The 16,833-nt window shown below is 43.4% G+C and overlaps 1 protein-coding gene across 3 annotated transcripts in view; it reads left to right on the top strand.

The window, feature by feature from the left end:
* Nucleotides 1–16,833, top strand: part of rtel1 (regulator of telomere elongation helicase 1) — a 62,597-nt gene that overhangs the window by 36,944 nt on the left and 8,820 nt on the right. For 2 of the 3 annotated variants that reach the window (XM_031311678.2, XM_031311660.2), the window contains 13 exons: nt 568–645; nt 1,062–1,208; nt 2,201–2,316; nt 3,224–3,347; nt 4,579–4,747; nt 4,853–5,007; nt 5,654–5,749; nt 6,676–6,886; nt 7,815–7,952; nt 10,318–10,434; nt 12,259–12,375; nt 15,426–15,614; nt 15,699–15,821. In XM_031311678.2, the coding sequence (XP_031167538.1) occupies nt 568–645; nt 1,062–1,208; nt 2,201–2,316; nt 3,224–3,347; nt 4,579–4,747; nt 4,853–5,007; nt 5,654–5,749; nt 6,676–6,886; nt 7,815–7,952; nt 10,318–10,434; nt 12,259–12,375; nt 15,426–15,614; nt 15,699–15,821 (1,780 nt within the window). The remainder of the gene's footprint in view (nt 1–567; nt 646–1,061; nt 1,209–2,200; nt 2,317–3,223; nt 3,348–4,578; nt 4,748–4,852; nt 5,008–5,653; nt 5,750–6,675; nt 6,887–7,814; nt 7,953–10,317; nt 10,435–12,258; nt 12,376–15,425; nt 15,615–15,698; nt 15,822–16,833) is intronic. The other variant, XM_031311670.2, reaches the window with a different exon arrangement.

Here is a 16,833-nt window from a genome sequence, read left to right as displayed (position 1 = left end):
GAGGTAACCTTTCCCCTTATGACGTCATAAAGGGAAGATTCCAGATCGGTCCATCTGAGCTTTCATTTTCTCAAAGACAGAGCAGGATACCCAGGGCTCGGTTTACACCTATCACCATTTCTAGCCACTGGGGGACCATAGGCAGGCTGGGGGAACTCATATTAATGTTAAAAAACCTCATAAAGTGAAATTTTCATGCCATGGGACCTTTAAACATTGTGTTGTCCTTGGGTCAAATTTTGACCATTTTTAAAAAAAAAAAATCTGAAATATGATGGATTCTAAACATTAACATAGCATTTTAAACGTTTTTCAGTAAATCAATAAATGCCAGCGCTCTAATGTACTGTGTCTTTTTTCTACCAAAAATGTTTAGCACTGGTCGGGGGGGTACTTGGCTTAAGAAACAACTCAAAGGGGGAACATTATTGAAAACAGTTTGAGAACCTCTGGTCTAGACCACACTCTTTAATTTACAGAGACCCAACAATTCCCGCCAAGAGTAAAGCTTTGTCAGGCGTGAGCACAGATACCAACAGTTGATCTCGTCTCTCTGTGTGTTCGTAGGTTATTGACGGATATTACAACAAAGTCAACGATCCGACATCCAAAGGAGGAACTTTCTTTGCTGTGTGTCGCGGGAAGGTGGGGTTACTGTATGTCAAATATTTTGAAATGTACAGTTTTACCTCGACAACTCAGTCTCCAAAAAGTATGTTGTCATTAAATTAATTATGAGTATTTATGATATACCCAGACGAGATATGTCTGGGTATATCATAAATACATGTCTTGTGTGGCCCCAACTCCTTTCCTCTAGTGTCATTTTTTTGGCTTATTGCCGGAAAGGCTTTAAGCTCAAAAACATTGTCACTCTATATATTTAATTTTTCATCCATTACTTTCCCATTATTTGGTGTGTAATGGCTATAGTTCAGAACGCTCCTGGCTTTTGGCTTCACCAAAAAGCTTTTTACAAGCGGCAGGGACACAATATCACATGCAAGTTTCCCCAAATGCTTCCCTCTCACTGCGTTTCTATAAACGTCTTCCTGTGCCAGGCGAGCGAGGGTCTGGATTTTGCAGACACCTTTGGGCGGGGTGTGGTCATCACCGGCCTTCCTTTCCCTCCAAAGATGGACCCTCGAGTCATCCTGAAGATGCAGTTCTTGGATGAGATGAGTCGGAAGAAAACTCCTGGGGTCAAGGTGAGCGGGAACGCTTTACTGAGTGTCACAGAAACAAGGCTTGGATGCTCAATCCTATGGTGTTTGATATTTGTGTGTGTGTGTGTGTGTTTCTGTGTGTGTGTGTGTGTGGTGTGTGTTTCTGTGTGTGTGTGTGGTGTGTGTTTCTGTGTGTGTGTGTGGTGTGTGTTTCTCTCTGTGTTTGTGGGGTGTGTGTGATGTGTGTGTTTCTGTGTGTGCGTGTGTGTGTGTGGGGTGTGTGTTTCTCTCTCGGTGTGTGTGGTGTGTGTGTTTCTGTGTGTGTGTGTGTGTGTGTGTTTCTGTGTGTGTGTGTGTGTGTGTGTGTGTGTGTGTGTGTGTGTGTTTCTCTCTCTGTGTGTGGGGTGTGTGTGATGTGTGTGTTTCTGTGTGTGTGTGTGTGTGTGTGTGTTTCTCTCTCTGTGTGTGTGGGGTGTGTGTGGTGTGTGTGTGTGTGTGGTGTGTGTTTGTGTGTGGTGTGTGTTTCTGTGTGTGTGGTGTGTGTTTCTGTGTGTGTGTGTGTTTCTCTCTCTGTGTGTGTGGGGTGTGTGTGGTGTGTGTGTTTCTGTGTGTGTGGTGTGTGTTTCTGTGTGTGTGTTTCTCTCTCTGTGTGGTGTGTGTTTCTGTGTGTGTGTGTGTGTTTCTCTATCGCTGTGTGTGTTGTGTGTGTTGTGTGTGTGTTTCTGTGTGTGTGTATTTCTCTCTCTCTCTGTATGTGTGTGTGTGTGTGTTTCTTTCTGTGTGTGTGTGTGTGTGTGTTTCTTTCTCTGTGTGTGTGTGTGTGTTTCTGTGTGTGTGTGTGTGTGTGTGTTTCTCTCTCTCTGTATGTGTGTGTGTGTGTGTGTGTGTTTCTTTCTCTGTGTGTGTGTGTGTTTCTCTCTGTATGTGTGTGTGTGTGTGTGTTTCTTTCTCTGTGTGTGTGTGTGTGTGTTTCTCTCTCTGTGTGTGTGTGTGTGTGTGTGTGTGTGTGTGTGTGTGTGTGTGTGTGTGTGTAGTACCTGTCTGGACAGGAGTGGTACAGACAGCAGGCTTTCAGAGCTGTGAACCAGGCCATCGGTAGAGTCATTCGCCACAAGGAGGACTATGGAGCCATCTTGCTGTGTGATCAGAGGTCAGTCCAGCCCCAGAAAGCTTTGAAGCCAATTTGACCCATGGTTGCTCTATAGTTGTGTCATTTTAATTTACAGACTGAAAAACGTGTGCTGTTTTCTAACTGTTTGGACTTGCAGTGAATAAATAGAGAAAACCTTCACTTAACCACTCATGGGCCTGTAGTATTCTTAGTTCGACCAATATCGGGATGTATCATCAAAGGATTTTACTGTGGGGTAACCTCAGACCAAAAGGTTGGGAACCACTGCTTTAATGCTAAAGCAAAATTTGTCATCTGTCATAAACCAGGGATGCACCGAATCCAGGATTCAGCTTCGGATTCAGCTGAATATTGGGCTTTTTGACGGGTTGGGTTTCTGCTGAACCTTAGAATTTTTTCCCACCGAACCCTACGCTTGCACTACGCGCGCTACGCTGGTCGACGTAAAGACGGCGCCGTTGATTACGGGAAGGTGTTTACGTAGGTGGAGCGTTCAATGCAGTAGGCTGTGAGAAAGTGGAAATGGAACTCGTGAGCAGAAAAAGTGTAGTTTGGCAGAACTTTCAGTCAAAAGAAGGCCATTCAAGTCCAGCTACATGTTCAATTTACAATGCTGATTAGTCTGGTGGTGGCGAGGACCCTAAACTATACACAACATCACCACTGTTACAACATCTGGTATGAAACATCTGAAAGAATACGAGTTGTGCATGAAGGAATCTACAGACAGCAGCCAAAATGTTTACTTCATTAATGTGTTTACTGTGTTCATGGACTGAGGATGGGACGAGGATTCAGCAGAATCTTAACCAGTGGATTCGGTATTCAGTCAAACTGCAAAAATCTGGATTCGGTGCATCACTAGTTATAATTCAATATGACAATTTATCGTCTGTCATCTGTCATAATGAGACTTTTTCCACAGGTTCAAAGGCTCTAATGCCAGGGCTCAGCTCCCATCGTGGGTCAGGCCGTATGTGCGTCTGTATGCCGGCTTTGGGAACGTAATCCGTGACGTCGCTCAGTTCTTCAGGGTCGCACAAAAAATGGTAAGTTCTACCATTCACACTGGTCACAAAAATACGATTCCTTGCATGAACTGTTTAGTTGATGTTGATTTGTCTGCTGTGACTCAGTAACTCATGTTTGATGCTGAAAGCGTAAACAATATATATAATTCTCTCTTGATTTATTACCGCAGTAAACATTTTCATAATGAGTTGATGGTCTCAATCGCTAGTTTCAAGTCTTCTTCAACACAGCATGATGCTCATTTTGTAAATTATGATCCCATTAATTTTAAAATAGACGATAAAGCAGGGGATGCCTTATGGGCATGGGTACACGTCGACCTGTCAATCAGGACAGAGGCTTAGCGCTGCTTAACATGGCACTGTGGACGTTACGTTAATTGCAGCACTACAAAATGTAAACTGTGATTCTAGCCTGCTGTGTCTGTTTGATAAAAACACTGAGGGCCCTAGTTTAACGATCTAAGCGCACGGCGTGACGCGCCTGGTGCAGGTGCGTTTAGGGCGTGTCCAAATCCACTTTTGCTAGTTTGACGGCGGAAAAAAAAAGGGTCCGTGCGCCGGGCGCATGGTTCTAAAGGGTTGTACTTAGTGTCTTCATTAATCAGAGGTGTGTTTTGGGCGTAACATGCAATCAACCAATCAGAGATCATCTCCCATTCCCTTTAAAAGCCAGGCGCGTTTGGACCTTGGAGCATTGCTATTATGATGGAGGATTTGCACTGTAATATATTTATTTGTAATCTTCTGCATGTGTGTGTGCTGCTGTGCATCCCTGTGTGTGTAACAAGCATAGTGTGCGTGCGCTGTGCATTAGCATAGGAGCATTTTACTAATGCTCTGTTAAAATAACAATGAAATGCTGCGTTATTGACTTTAGACCAGGTTTTTGTTGGTCAATGGCGCGATCACTTCCCGCTGCCTCAAGATAGCAATACGCCCAGAATGCACCTGAACACACCTCCCTGTAAGACCAGCACGCCCAAAATGCACCTGAACACACCTCCCTGTAAGACCAGCACGCCCACGGGCCACAGATGGGTGCAGGTGCATTTGTTATTTAAACGACGTGGGTGCCGGACGGTCTTAAAATGGCAAAGACACTTGTGTCTGGCTTTGCGCCACGCTGCACCGGGTGCAAGATAGGGTCCTATGTGTGTGTGACAGATTGCGTTGCATCTACGTCTTAAAAAAACGACGCAAACACCTTCAATAAATGTGTTTTTATGGTTGTGTTTGAATGTGCTAGAGGCCTGTGGTAGAGAAGAAGTCTGCAGCAGAAAGCTGTGAGACAGAGTCTTTACCAGACACTCTCCAGTCCCCTTGCTACACTTCCTGTTCATCCTCCCAAAGCTCCCACACCCAGAAGGCCAAGGTGCTGGACGCCCACCTCCCCAGTCTGAAGAGGAGGAAACTCAGTGAGTATAAAGATAAAGGGAGTGTTTCCACGCCTGCTTTAAATCCACAGAGTAATGGTTAGTCCTCTGTTGATTCTTTGCCTTTTGTCTGGTCTTTGTGATCAGACGAACACACTGGAGCCAATGGGATGGCCAGGATCTGTATCGAGTACGAGTGTGAGCTGCAGGAGAGTCAGAAGAGACCAGCCAACCTGCTGGACGCTCTGGACCGAGGGGACCATTGCAGAGAGGACGATGACTCCGTTGTGGGAGAAGAGAAGGTAGCGTGTTTCTGTGAGACACCCGTCTTCTGTCCCACCAGTCTTTCTGACATGGAACTGGTTTGTACCAAGTGTGTCAGAAAGAGAGGCTTTGTGGAAATAAATAAGCCCCGCCCACCAACTCTATACACGATGTGATTGGCCTGACTAGAGTTTGGTTTTTCCAGCTCGCAAGCCAACGGTGAGTTGCTAGTCGACCCTGGCTGCAAATTACATTTGCTGCCGCTAGGGCGCGTCTAGATTTCCAGGCTAAAGTTCGCCTGCAGCGGAGCATAAAGCGAGGTGACATATATTGTGCGAGACGAGAGATGTAGTTCACTGAGAGGTTTCACTTAAAATGAAGTGGTACTACGACAAACTGGGACTTTCTTTAGTTGCAAAGTTATCTTTTAAATTGACGAACATCATATCTGTAATTCGTGGCTCAAAAAAACAGATTTGTCTCTCCCCGTTCACTTCCGTACATATTTATTTACGAAATGGAATGGGGTCGAGTGGAAAGGGGAGGGACTTTGCATCTCTGTAGCTCGTGTGTGAAGTGGGCCGGTACAGATACAGGATCACTGATGTGAAATAAAACGACAATAGAAAAGTATTTCCAAGACAACTGTACTTAATTGTTCAATTTAACATTTTTCTTTTGAAGGCACACCGTCTGTCCACACTGTCTCTTCAATGTGACAAGAGGATGGATGATGAGTTGCGGGGAGGAAAACGTAAAATCAAATTGGTCCCAGAACAGGTAGGCTACATATTACAGTAGAATAAGAGCACCAGTGGTTGGTGGTGTGAGATTAGGGTTGTACGTAGGCACTTAACGCTGTAGCCATCCCAAGTGGCCTACGGCGTTGTGAGGATTTATACTTATACTCTCTTTAAGAGAATAGCAGAGTGTGTGTGTGTGTGTGTGTGTGTGTGTGTGTGTCTGGGTCTGTATCTCTGTCTGTCTGTGTGAGTGTGTCTGTCTATCTGTGTGTGTGTGTGTGTGTCGGTCTATCTGTCTGTCTGTCTGTCTGTGTGTGTCTGTCTGTCTGTCTGTGTGTGTCTCTGTCTATGTGTCTGTGTGTGTGTGTGTGTCTGTCTGTCGGTCTATCTGTCTGTCTCTGTGTGTGTGTGTGTGTGTGTGTGTGTGTGTGTGTCTCTGTCTGTCTGTGTGTGTGTGTGTCTCTGTCTGTCTGTCTGTGTGTGTGTGTGTCTCTGTCTGTCTGTCTGTTTGTGTATGTCTGTCTGTGTGTGTGTCTGTGTATGTGTCTGTGTATGTGTGTGTCTTTTGAATTCCCCCCATAGAACTCAAGACAAAATAAGAGTTTAGTTGCAAAATGTAACGTGCAAAGTAATCCTTTTTCTCGATTACATTGTTTTTGTGATCGTTAAAAGCCAAAACCAAAATTGTATTAATTGCACAGCTCCACCTCCAAGTCATGATTGTATGTTGTTAAACCAAACAGTTTGGCTAAGATCTGCAAAAAAAAAAATCTTTTTATTCAATTTATAGTACCTGGTAGTATGAATTACAGGATCATCCCAATGCAAATCAAACTACTTTAGTCCAATATTTTATAATAAACTCATATTTATGTTTTTGTTTCAATAAAAAAAAAAAATTTTTTTTTAATGTACATTACATTGCAAATGTGAGCAGTGTATTTCCCTCCATCCTTGTTGCAGAGATCGAGGGCGTCGGGGACTGTCCCTGAGCGGGGGACAGCCAGCAGGGTGAAGGACTTCCTGGCAGAGATGAAGAAGTCCCTGAGTCAGTGTAGCTTTGACCGCATCATAAAGGCTCTGCAGACCTACAAGAAGACTGACAACCTGGACGTCCTGCTGACTGAGACGGCCGTCTTAACTGAGGACGCCAATACTCACAGTCTGCTGCGGGGTAAGCTTTCTGCTGGAGTCTGGCTTTCAGCAGGGTCTTTTTAAAAAAAAAAAAGATTATTTATTTTGGGCATTTTAGTCGTTAATTTGCATGGGACAGCTGAAGACATAGAGACATAGAGAGAGAGAGAGACATGCAGCAAAGGGCCGCAGGTCGGAGTCGAGCCCGCGGCCACTGTGGCGAGGAGTAAACCTCTACATATGGGCGCGCGCTCTACCAAGTGAGCTACCCAGGCGCCCTTCCGCAGGGTCTTTTTTGTCGATTTTATTCCAAATTTTTTTGTCACTTTCTTTCCAATTTTTTTTGTCACTTTTTAAGCGTTTTTTTTTAAATAATGTTTTTGTCAATTTTTTAACAAGTTTTTTTGTCACTTTTTCCAATGTTTTTTTCCCCAACTTTTTTAACAAGGTTTTGTCACCTTTTGGCGATGTTTTTGATGTTTTTTTTGGTCGCTTTCTCAGATTTTTTTGGTCACTTTTTTCAGCGTTTTTAAAAATAATTATTTTTGTAGATTTTTCCAACATTTGTCACTTTTTTCAACGTTCTTTTGTCATATTTCTAATATAGAAAGTTTTTGTAAACGGGTCAAATTTGACCCGAGGACAACGGGACGGTTAAGACAAATGAAAGAAAATCATTTCCAACATTCTTTAGTTTTATTGAACATTGAATTGAATATAAAAGGCACCATTAAAAAAAGAATAGTTACTTTTTAAAGCACAGTTTCCTGCTATTTTCTTTCAACTAACAGATAAATCTCTGAGTGTCTTCCGCGATACCTCGCAGCCTTTTGCCATGTGTTTATTGTGCCAGTTGATATTGCCATATAAAAACGATGTATTGTGCAGCCCTATTATGTTTTGCCTGAGCATCCCGACAGTTTGTGTTTGTCTTTCCATGTGAAGTTGAGTCACTCGTTGTGTCACAGGCCTCTACCAGTTTATCCGCCCACACCACAAGAAGAGGTTTGATGAGAAGTGCCAGCAGCTGACGGGGAAGGGCTGTGGATACAAACCTGATCACTCGCTCTCTGTGGACGAAAAGAAAGCCCTGATGCTGCAGAGCGGTAGGAAAACGCTCTTCTTTACATGTTGGAAATGGGTCTGACAAGATAGGCAAGCTCAGAGATACAATATTTTTTCAATAGTCTGTATTTTTTTCAGTTCATGTTGGTCTGTAGAGTTTCTGAAATTTGCGATAAAATGGACCTTACTCCCTCTAGTCCAGAGTGACACCGTCTGATTGCTACTGTCCAAAACCCCAAAAGATATTGACTTTATAATAATAATATTTCATTTACTAACAACTGATATGCAAACAGAACAGCAGAACATCCTCACATTGGTGAAACTGGAACTAGAGAATGTTTGGTATTTTTTGCTGTTAAATAATAATTCACTTCCCGTATTGTTATTGTAACTCCCTCCTCTCTGGTTTACCCTACAAGTCCATCCATAAACTCCAATTGGTCCAAAACTCAGCTGCCCGTATTATCACCAGAACTCCAACAACTGAACCCGTTACTCCACTCCTTAAACGACTGCACTGGCTCCCTGTCCAATACCGTATTGACTTTAAGATTCTTCTTCTCACTTTCAAAGCCCTCCATACCTCTCTGAACTCCTTCAGCCCTACACTCCATCCCGAACACTCCGATTCTCCTCTTCCTCACTGCTTTCCACTCCTTCTGCCCGCCTGTCCACAATGGGGTTTCGAGCCTTCAGCCATTCTGCTCCTCGCCTTTGGAACGCCCTCCCGTTATCCATCCATACCATAGAGTCTCTACCCACATTTAAAACATCCCTCAAAACCCACCTTTTCCGAAAGGCCTACCCCACATGATACACTCTCCATCAAAATAATGGATTGATTGCTTTATTTTAAATTTTAAATAAATGTGATTGTTTTAATTATGTCTTTTTAACTGTATTTTTGCTTGTTTTAACTGTAAGGTGACCTTGAGTGCTATGAAAGGCGCCCATAAATAAAAATGTATTAAGTGACAACTCATTGACTACGTTTACATGCACATAATATTCCGGTTGTTGCCCTTATTCAGAAAAAGATGATATTCCGACTAATCTGTTCACATGGCTAATGGAAGTGAATATTCCACTAATATTCCCGTTTACATGTAGCCGTGCAAAATAAGATTTTTTCAAAGTTTCCCAGCGTTGGTGGACTTGTTGGACCGTGTGAACACAGCCTCCCTCTTTCATTCCTTCAACCAGCTTCTTGAAAAAGTCGGCGTAGCGATGTGTGCTCATATCCAAAAACCTGTTGAAATCCAAGTCTTTGATAATGTTTAAAAGTAGCTGTGTTTCTCCTTCTTATCAGGTCTGCAGCCTTGCAAACTGTTGGCCGGTTGGTTTGTGTACAGCAACCATAGCAACACACAGAGCTGACCGTAAACTGCGGTAAAAACACCGATTGAGACGCATATTCTGAATGCGCTGTATGCCCAAAGAATGCCTCTAAAACCCGAATAATACCGGAATATCCCACGTCTTAATCGGAAATGCTATATTCAGAAAAAGGCCTTATTCCTAACCAGAATAAGCTGTTTACGTGACCTGTATCAAATTCTGAATATTGTCATATTCAGAATAATAGTGTGCATGTAAACATACTCAATGAATATTAAAGCAGCCATATTATGCTCAGTTTCATGTTCATAATTGTATTTTAAGGTTGTACCAGAATAGGTTTACATGGTTTAATTTTCAAAAAACACCATATTGTTGTTGTACTGCACCGCTCTCTCTCACTGCTGCAGATCCTCTTTTCACCTGGTCTCTGTTTTAGCTACAGAGTGAGACCTCTTTTCTTCTTCTTCTTCTGTACTATCTTTGATTGCACTTGCACATGCCCAGTAGCTCAGATGTAGATCATGTCAGCTAGCTAGCTCCATAGACAGTAAAAGAAAGGCTGTTGCTACAACTTCGGTCAGTTACAAGGCAGGATTAGCTGGGAGACTTCTAAATGAGGGCGCACATGGAAGTAGTTCTTTTGTAGATTATGGTGAACTTGTGTGTGTTGTAGCAGTGCTTTGCTATTGAGAACGAGGTAGCATGCTAGCGTTAGCATTAGCGTTAGCATGCTAACGCTACGAGCTAATGGTTGCGGTTAGCCTGCTCGTTTCGGCTTGTGACGTCACAAACCGTGTCGATTTTGACCAGCTCACCCAGAGACTGAAGGCAGGACACATTCAGAAACCGTATCTCACTCTAAACAGCATGGGTGGATTTTTTTCAAAGTTTGTATGTGTGTGGAAGCACCAGAGACACAAAAGAACACCCCAAATTCCAGAAAAAGTGATTTTTTCATAATATGGGCACTTTAAAACTTCCTGTTGACACAAGAGTTCACTGGCAGTACAATAGGAAAAGGAAGACGAGACTTGTACCTGTTATGTTATTGTTTCCTGAAAGCTGCAGCCAGTCAGCCTGTTGGGGGTCCAGGCTCCGCCTGCAGTCAGCTGAACACACAGCAGCTCAACAAGGGAGGACACCACCTTAACCAGCACGGACTGACACAACCTCACACTGGTAGGACATGGTCTATATCCACGACGTTCCACTGCTTTTTGATTGCTCTGGTGCCGCCGGAAATTCGGCCGGATTTCACTCATTCGGCCGGATGTCCGTCCCCTTCCTCTTTCTTTGTGTTGCCGTTCTAACCTCTGGTGGATTTGTGAGGACTATGGTAACTGCTCCTCAGATCTCTGCAGGGTAAATCCAGACAGCTAGCTAGACTATCTGTCCAATCTGAGTTTTCTGTTGCACGACTAAAACTATTTTTGAACGTACACGTTCCACCAAAACAAGTTCCTTCCCGAGGCTATTTTGCAGAGGACCCGTTGCGCCTTAGCGCCCAAGACGATTGTGATTGGTTTAAAGAAATGCCAATAAACCAGAGCACATTTTTCTCCAATCCCAGAATGCTGTGTGGACTAGTCAGACCCTCCTCCACAGCGCTGTGGAGGAAGGTCTGGCTAGTCCATTGCGAGACTAGGTCAGATATTACATCCTTTACCTTTCGAATTCAGCGTTTCTGAAGTATTTAGAGCACTTAAACATAAGACAATTTAGGGGTGCATTATGTCGGCAGTCCATCCATCCATCTTCGTCCGCTTATCCGGTATCGGGTCGCGGGGGTAGCAGCTCCAGCAGGGGACCCCAAACTTCCCTTTCCCGAGCCACATTAACCAGCTCCGACTGGGGGATCCCGAGGGGTTCCCAGGCCAGGTTGGAGATATAATCCCTCCACCTAGTCCTGGGTCTTCCCTGAGGCCTCCTCCCAGCTGGACGTCCCTCCACCTAGTCCTGGGTCTTCCCCGAGGCCTCCTCCCAGCTGGACGTGCCTGGAACACCTCCCTAGGGAGGCGCCCAGGGGGCATCCTTACCAGATGCCCGAACCACCTCAACTGGCTCCTTTCGACGCGAAGGAGCAGCGGCTCTACTCCGAGCTCCTCACGGATGACTGAGCTTCTCACCCTATCTCTAAGGGAGACGCCAGCCACCCTCCTGAGGAAACCCATTTTGGCCGCTTGTACCCTGGATCTCGTTCTTTCGGTCATGACCCAGCCTTCATGACCATAGCTGAGGGTAGGAACGAAAACTGACCGGTAGATTGAGAGCTTTGCCTTCTGGCTCAGCTCTCTTTTCGTCACAACGGTGCGATTATGTCGGCAGGATAATTTTAAAAGGCAACCGCGACTACATTGTGCGTCAGCCCTATTTCCGATACCGTGGCGGCAGAAATTTTGCCATGGCGGGTCGCCACTACAAAATCAACATAGAGGAAACACTGGGTAAAGGCAAATAATAAAACTACTAGTAGGTCTGGTATGATCCGAAAATCACATCACTTTTCTGTAAAGCAGCCTTTTAAACCAGGGAAAGACACCACTGTCATATCGTGAGCTTAGAATTATAAGGTTCTATCTCCGTTTAGGGTAGTTCTGAGATATTGAGCATCAAAGTTTTTACATCCCAGCTGGCAAAACTGTTATGTAGTATTTTATTTTATTAACAAAATATTTTTTTTACAAAAATAACACTACACAGGCATTAATACACACCTACTGGATCAGATTATGTGAAAAACTCAATTTCGACCAAAAGTGGAGATAGAACCTTATAATTCTAAGCTCACGATATTAAGATATCCAAAATCTAAGATGATATATATAGTCATATCACAATATATTGCCCAGCCCTAGCGGAAACACAGCGGGCTGTATATATACAGTTAAATGGATGATACAAAGCCTTGATTTTTAGTAATGGAATTACTCGAGTTACCCGAGGAATGGTTGCAGCCCTGTTAAGGAGGAAGACCTGTACCTGTTATGTTTTGTTTCCTTAAAGCTGCAGCCAGTCAGCCTGTTGGGGGTCCAGGCTCCGCCTGCAGTCAGCTGAACACACAGCAGCTCAACAAGGGAGGACACCACCTTAACCAGCACGGACTGACACAACCTCACACTGGTAGGACATGACATCCTTTACCTTTTGAATTCAGTGCTTCTGAAGAATTCAGTGCATTTGCAGGTTTGAACATAAGGCTGCGTTCAGACAGGGAAACAGCGATCCGGTTTTATGCTGCAGGGTAGTCGGGCCGTGTGAGAGTGTCACAAACGGCCCATTTGTGAGACATCCTGTTGTGTTCTTTAACCTCCCCATGTAGCACAAGTAGATTTTATTTAGTTGTGTTTTTTTGCATGCTTCCCCCCCCCCCGCGGCAACCCCCACCGCAGCCTAAATGCACTACCCCCTAGAGCTGTAATCGGGCCTTAAAAGTTAGGCCTCAGCATTAGAGATGCACCTATTGGCCAGCTGGTGACCGAAATTGGCCGATTTTCACGTGATCAGGCTGGTCAGTCTGACATATGCCGATGTTATGCCGGTCAAATGCACTCGGGCGCCGCATGATAAACATCGCGCAACATCAGCGCACCGCCGCTCAATCAGCTGTTTATGAAATGTCATAAAATCGTAATTATGCAATGAGCAGTTTGCTCTACTGATCTCAGGCGAACGGTCAGCTGCTCTCTCTCCCCTCTGAGGCTGAACAACTGGAACATGAAAACCGCACTCACGCGGGTCCCGTGAAATATGACAGTTAGCTAAAGTTTATCGGAAAATAGCGTTGGGCACTGACACTGACTTTGATGAATTTACTGTTTATCAGACCCCAGATGAGACAAGAAGCTAACGCTCTAACGGTCCCTCTGCCTCTGACGCCCCGCTGGCCGCTGTAGGAGACGCTGTATTAAAAAAAGGAGAAAACAAAAAAGAGTCTGTATTCCTCCGACACGCTGTATTAACGTTACTGTTTAAAACCCGTTCCAGGTTAGTGGGGATGCATAGCGCTCAAAACCAACATTAAAACATAGTAATCTTCCCTCAGCGTTTAGTTTTGTTGCTAAACTGTGTGTAAAATAAGCGGTGACGTTAAATCACCAGTTTCCGTTGACAGCAACGGTATTGTATTGTTCATATTTATGCACAATGACAAATAAAGCGTTAAGGTATCGGCATGTCAAACTCAATGAAAAATCGGAAATCGGAATCGGCCTAGAAAATTGTAATTGGTGGATCTCTCCTCAGCATCCATTTTCGCGCAAATCGAAATGCATCACCTGACTGCTCATTTACCGCGCAACCCAAAGCCCAAGCCTGAGTCTGTGTAAAATGACAGAAATTAAGACTGAATAGTGACCCATCTACCGTACAGGCCTGTGGGATTGACCATATACCACTGTCACTAAGGGAAGGGGACAGGCAAAAACAACTAAACCAGAGAGCAAGTTTCTGGATTGACAAACTGCAGGCCGCTAGATACCCAGGCCTGAACGAAGAACTTGATTTTAGTGTCTTCCTGTAAACCATACCCTTTATTTTTAATATGTGTTGTAGTGATGCATGCATTGTATGTAACCTTTGTGTGTAGTCACGAAAATTCTGTGCTATTAAGTGCCAAGGAGGACATCTAGTGGTCTTTGTATAATACTACAACCCTTAACCTGCCTCTGCCAAATGGAGGCTTCTGATTGGTGGTTTGAAAGCTTATAAGAGTCTTTTCCTGTTTGAAAACTGTTGACTCCCTGACGAAGGCTTGTATGCCGAAACACGTCAGAGTTTTTTTTAAAGGTTTAAGATGACCGAGCCATAACAATAAAGGCTTTTTGATTTTTTCTAAAGAGAGGGCCTTGGAGTTTTCCTGAGTTTTGTTAAGACCGAACCCATTCGGGCAAAGATGTACTCTCAGCTCTACTCCCCCCATTCAAAATGAATGGAAAGACCTGCGTTTCTGCCAGTCCGTCCTACGGCCGACGCAGGCTGTGTGAATGAGGCCTTAGACAGTCACCAGGGGCCTCATGTATAAACGTGGCGTACGCACAGTTTTATAAATGAGGCCCCAGGTGAAGACAGTCTATATCCAGGGGCCATATACAGGGCCACGAACGGATCAGCCCCAGCTCACATCCAGGACATGGTCAAACCCTACACCCCAACCCCCCCACTCCGCTCTGCATCAGCCATCCTGCTTGCTGCCCCCTCACAGCGAGGGAGAACTAATCACTCAACGAAATCCCGACTGTTTGCTGTCCTGGCTCCTAAATAGTGGAATGAGCTCCCTACTGACATCGGGACGGCCGAAAGCCTACGCATCTTCCAACGAAGGCTAAAAACACATCTCTACCGACTACACCTCGGATAAACATGAGGAAGGAAAATAAAAAAAAAAAAAAATAATATATATATTTCTCTTGAAGCTTGCGTATCAGCCGATACCGAGTACCGATCTGATACCAGTGTGTCATATATTTCATTATGTTTTAACAGCTGTATACTACTATCCCTGTATGGATGATATGATGTATAACAGCTGTATACTACTATCCCTGTATGGATGATATGATGTATAACAGCTGTATACTACTATCTCTGTATGGATGATATGATGTATAACAGCTGTATTCTACTATCTCTGTATGGATGATATGATGTATAACAGCTGTATTCTACTATCTCTGTATAGATGATATGATGTATAACAGCTGTATTCTACTATCCCTGTATGGATGATATGATGTATAACAGCTGTATACTACTATCCCTGTATGGATGATATGATGTATAACAGCTGTATACTACTATCTCTGTATGGATGTGATATGATTTCTATCTTTGTTGTCAGTTTGGCTCAGGTTAAACTCTTTGTGAAACATAAACGCCCCAGAACTTTCTTTAATTATCCAGTTTGACAGTCAGTTATAACGGAAAAAGAACATAAATAAACTACTTTAACGTAGATTTTCTTTAGGGCTTTATTACGTGGTATCTGATTGGTGTATAAACTCCAGTACTTCCAGATACCGATACCAGCGTTTTAGGCAGTATCGGAGGCGATGCTGGTATCGGTATTGGAACATCTCTAGTGATATTCTGATCTCCTGAGTCTGAGTGCTCCTTTGTGCTCCTCAGTTTTAAGTATGAAATTAATTCCAGTACTTTCTTCTTACGTGTATCAGGTGCTGCTCCAAATAGTGACGTCCCCGCTACCTTTCTGGCTGATGTGAAAAAAGCCGTCGGAGCAGAAAAGTCAGCTCAGCTCTTCCAGGCCATTCAGAGCTACAAGAAGACAGACAACTACGAAACCCTGGTGACCACGGTGGTGAGCTTATTCACAGAGAGAGACGAGGACTTCAACCTTCTAGTCAGTAAGTTCTTTCACAGGTTTAGAACGAGAATTTCTCTTCAGAGGTTGTCACTGTTGACTCACTTTTTATCTTTCTTTTCTTCAGGATTTGGCATGTTTATTCCCGCTCGCCATAAGAAGCAGTACAAAGAGATGGTGGATGCTTTGATAGGTAACTCTGTCTCTGCCGCTAATGTTCCTGCTGTGAGTGAAGACCAGCAAAGACAAGGTGAAGAACAACGCAATGTATTGTTGTATAATAGAAACGTGTTTGTATTTCCTATATCTTGCCCTAAACTTTCTAAATCCTCTAGAGAAGAGCTCAGTGGTCACTAAAATCATTTGAAATCCTCTTCATGGAGAGCATTAATATCTGTAACAACCCTTTAGGTAGTCTTTGGCAGTCAGTCAGTGAAGTGAAGCGAAGCAGCCTTCTAATATGAATTACAGGGTTCATACGTTTTGAAAAAACCTGGAAAAGTTATGGAATTTAAAAAATGCAAATTCCAGGCCTGGAAAGATAATAATATGTGATTAATAAATGTATTTCACGTCGTCTTAACCTCACCGTTCTATTCGGGACGCGATATTACGACTCCCACTATGAACCACATACATTGTCATTTTCTTGTTAAACCTCTGAGGGTAAACTTTAACACAGATTTTTATTCTTATTGTATAATGTCGATTGACATTTTCAGGAAAACATAGTCATGGAAATTTGCCAAAAAGTCATGAAAAGTATTGGTTAAAATATGTATGAACCCCGGAATTAACCCTCATGTTGTCCTCCGGTCAAATTTGACCTGTTTTCAACGTTTTTTTTAATAAAATAAGGGCTGAAAATGTAAAAAAAATAAATAAAAAAATAAAAGACAAACGTTAGGAAAAGCAACAAAAACAATGAAGAAACTGTCAAAAACACTGACAGAAGACCTACAAACTTTAGAAAAAGGGCCAAAAATGTCAAAAAAGTGCCCAAAACATTGAAAAAGTCACAAAAACGTCGGGGAAAAGTCATAAAAATGTTGAAAAAAGTGACCAAAGTGTTGAAAAAACGAAAAAAAAAAAAAATAAAACTTTGAAAAAAGCTCGAGAATCTCGAGACACTTTACAGATAGAGTAGGTCTAGACCACACTCTATAAAGCCCCAACAATTCCAATAGTTCCCCCAAGAGCAAGCATTAGCAGTGGCTATTGCGACAGTGGCGAGGAAAAACTCCCTTTTAGGAAGAAACCTC

The sequence above is a fragment of the Sander lucioperca genome, chromosome 12, assembly GCF_008315115.2.
Source record: "Sander lucioperca isolate FBNREF2018 chromosome 12, SLUC_FBN_1.2, whole genome shotgun sequence".
Taxonomy (NCBI): domain Eukaryota; kingdom Metazoa; phylum Chordata; class Actinopteri; order Perciformes; family Percidae; genus Sander; species Sander lucioperca.
This window is presented reverse-complemented; position numbering and strand designations above follow the sequence as displayed.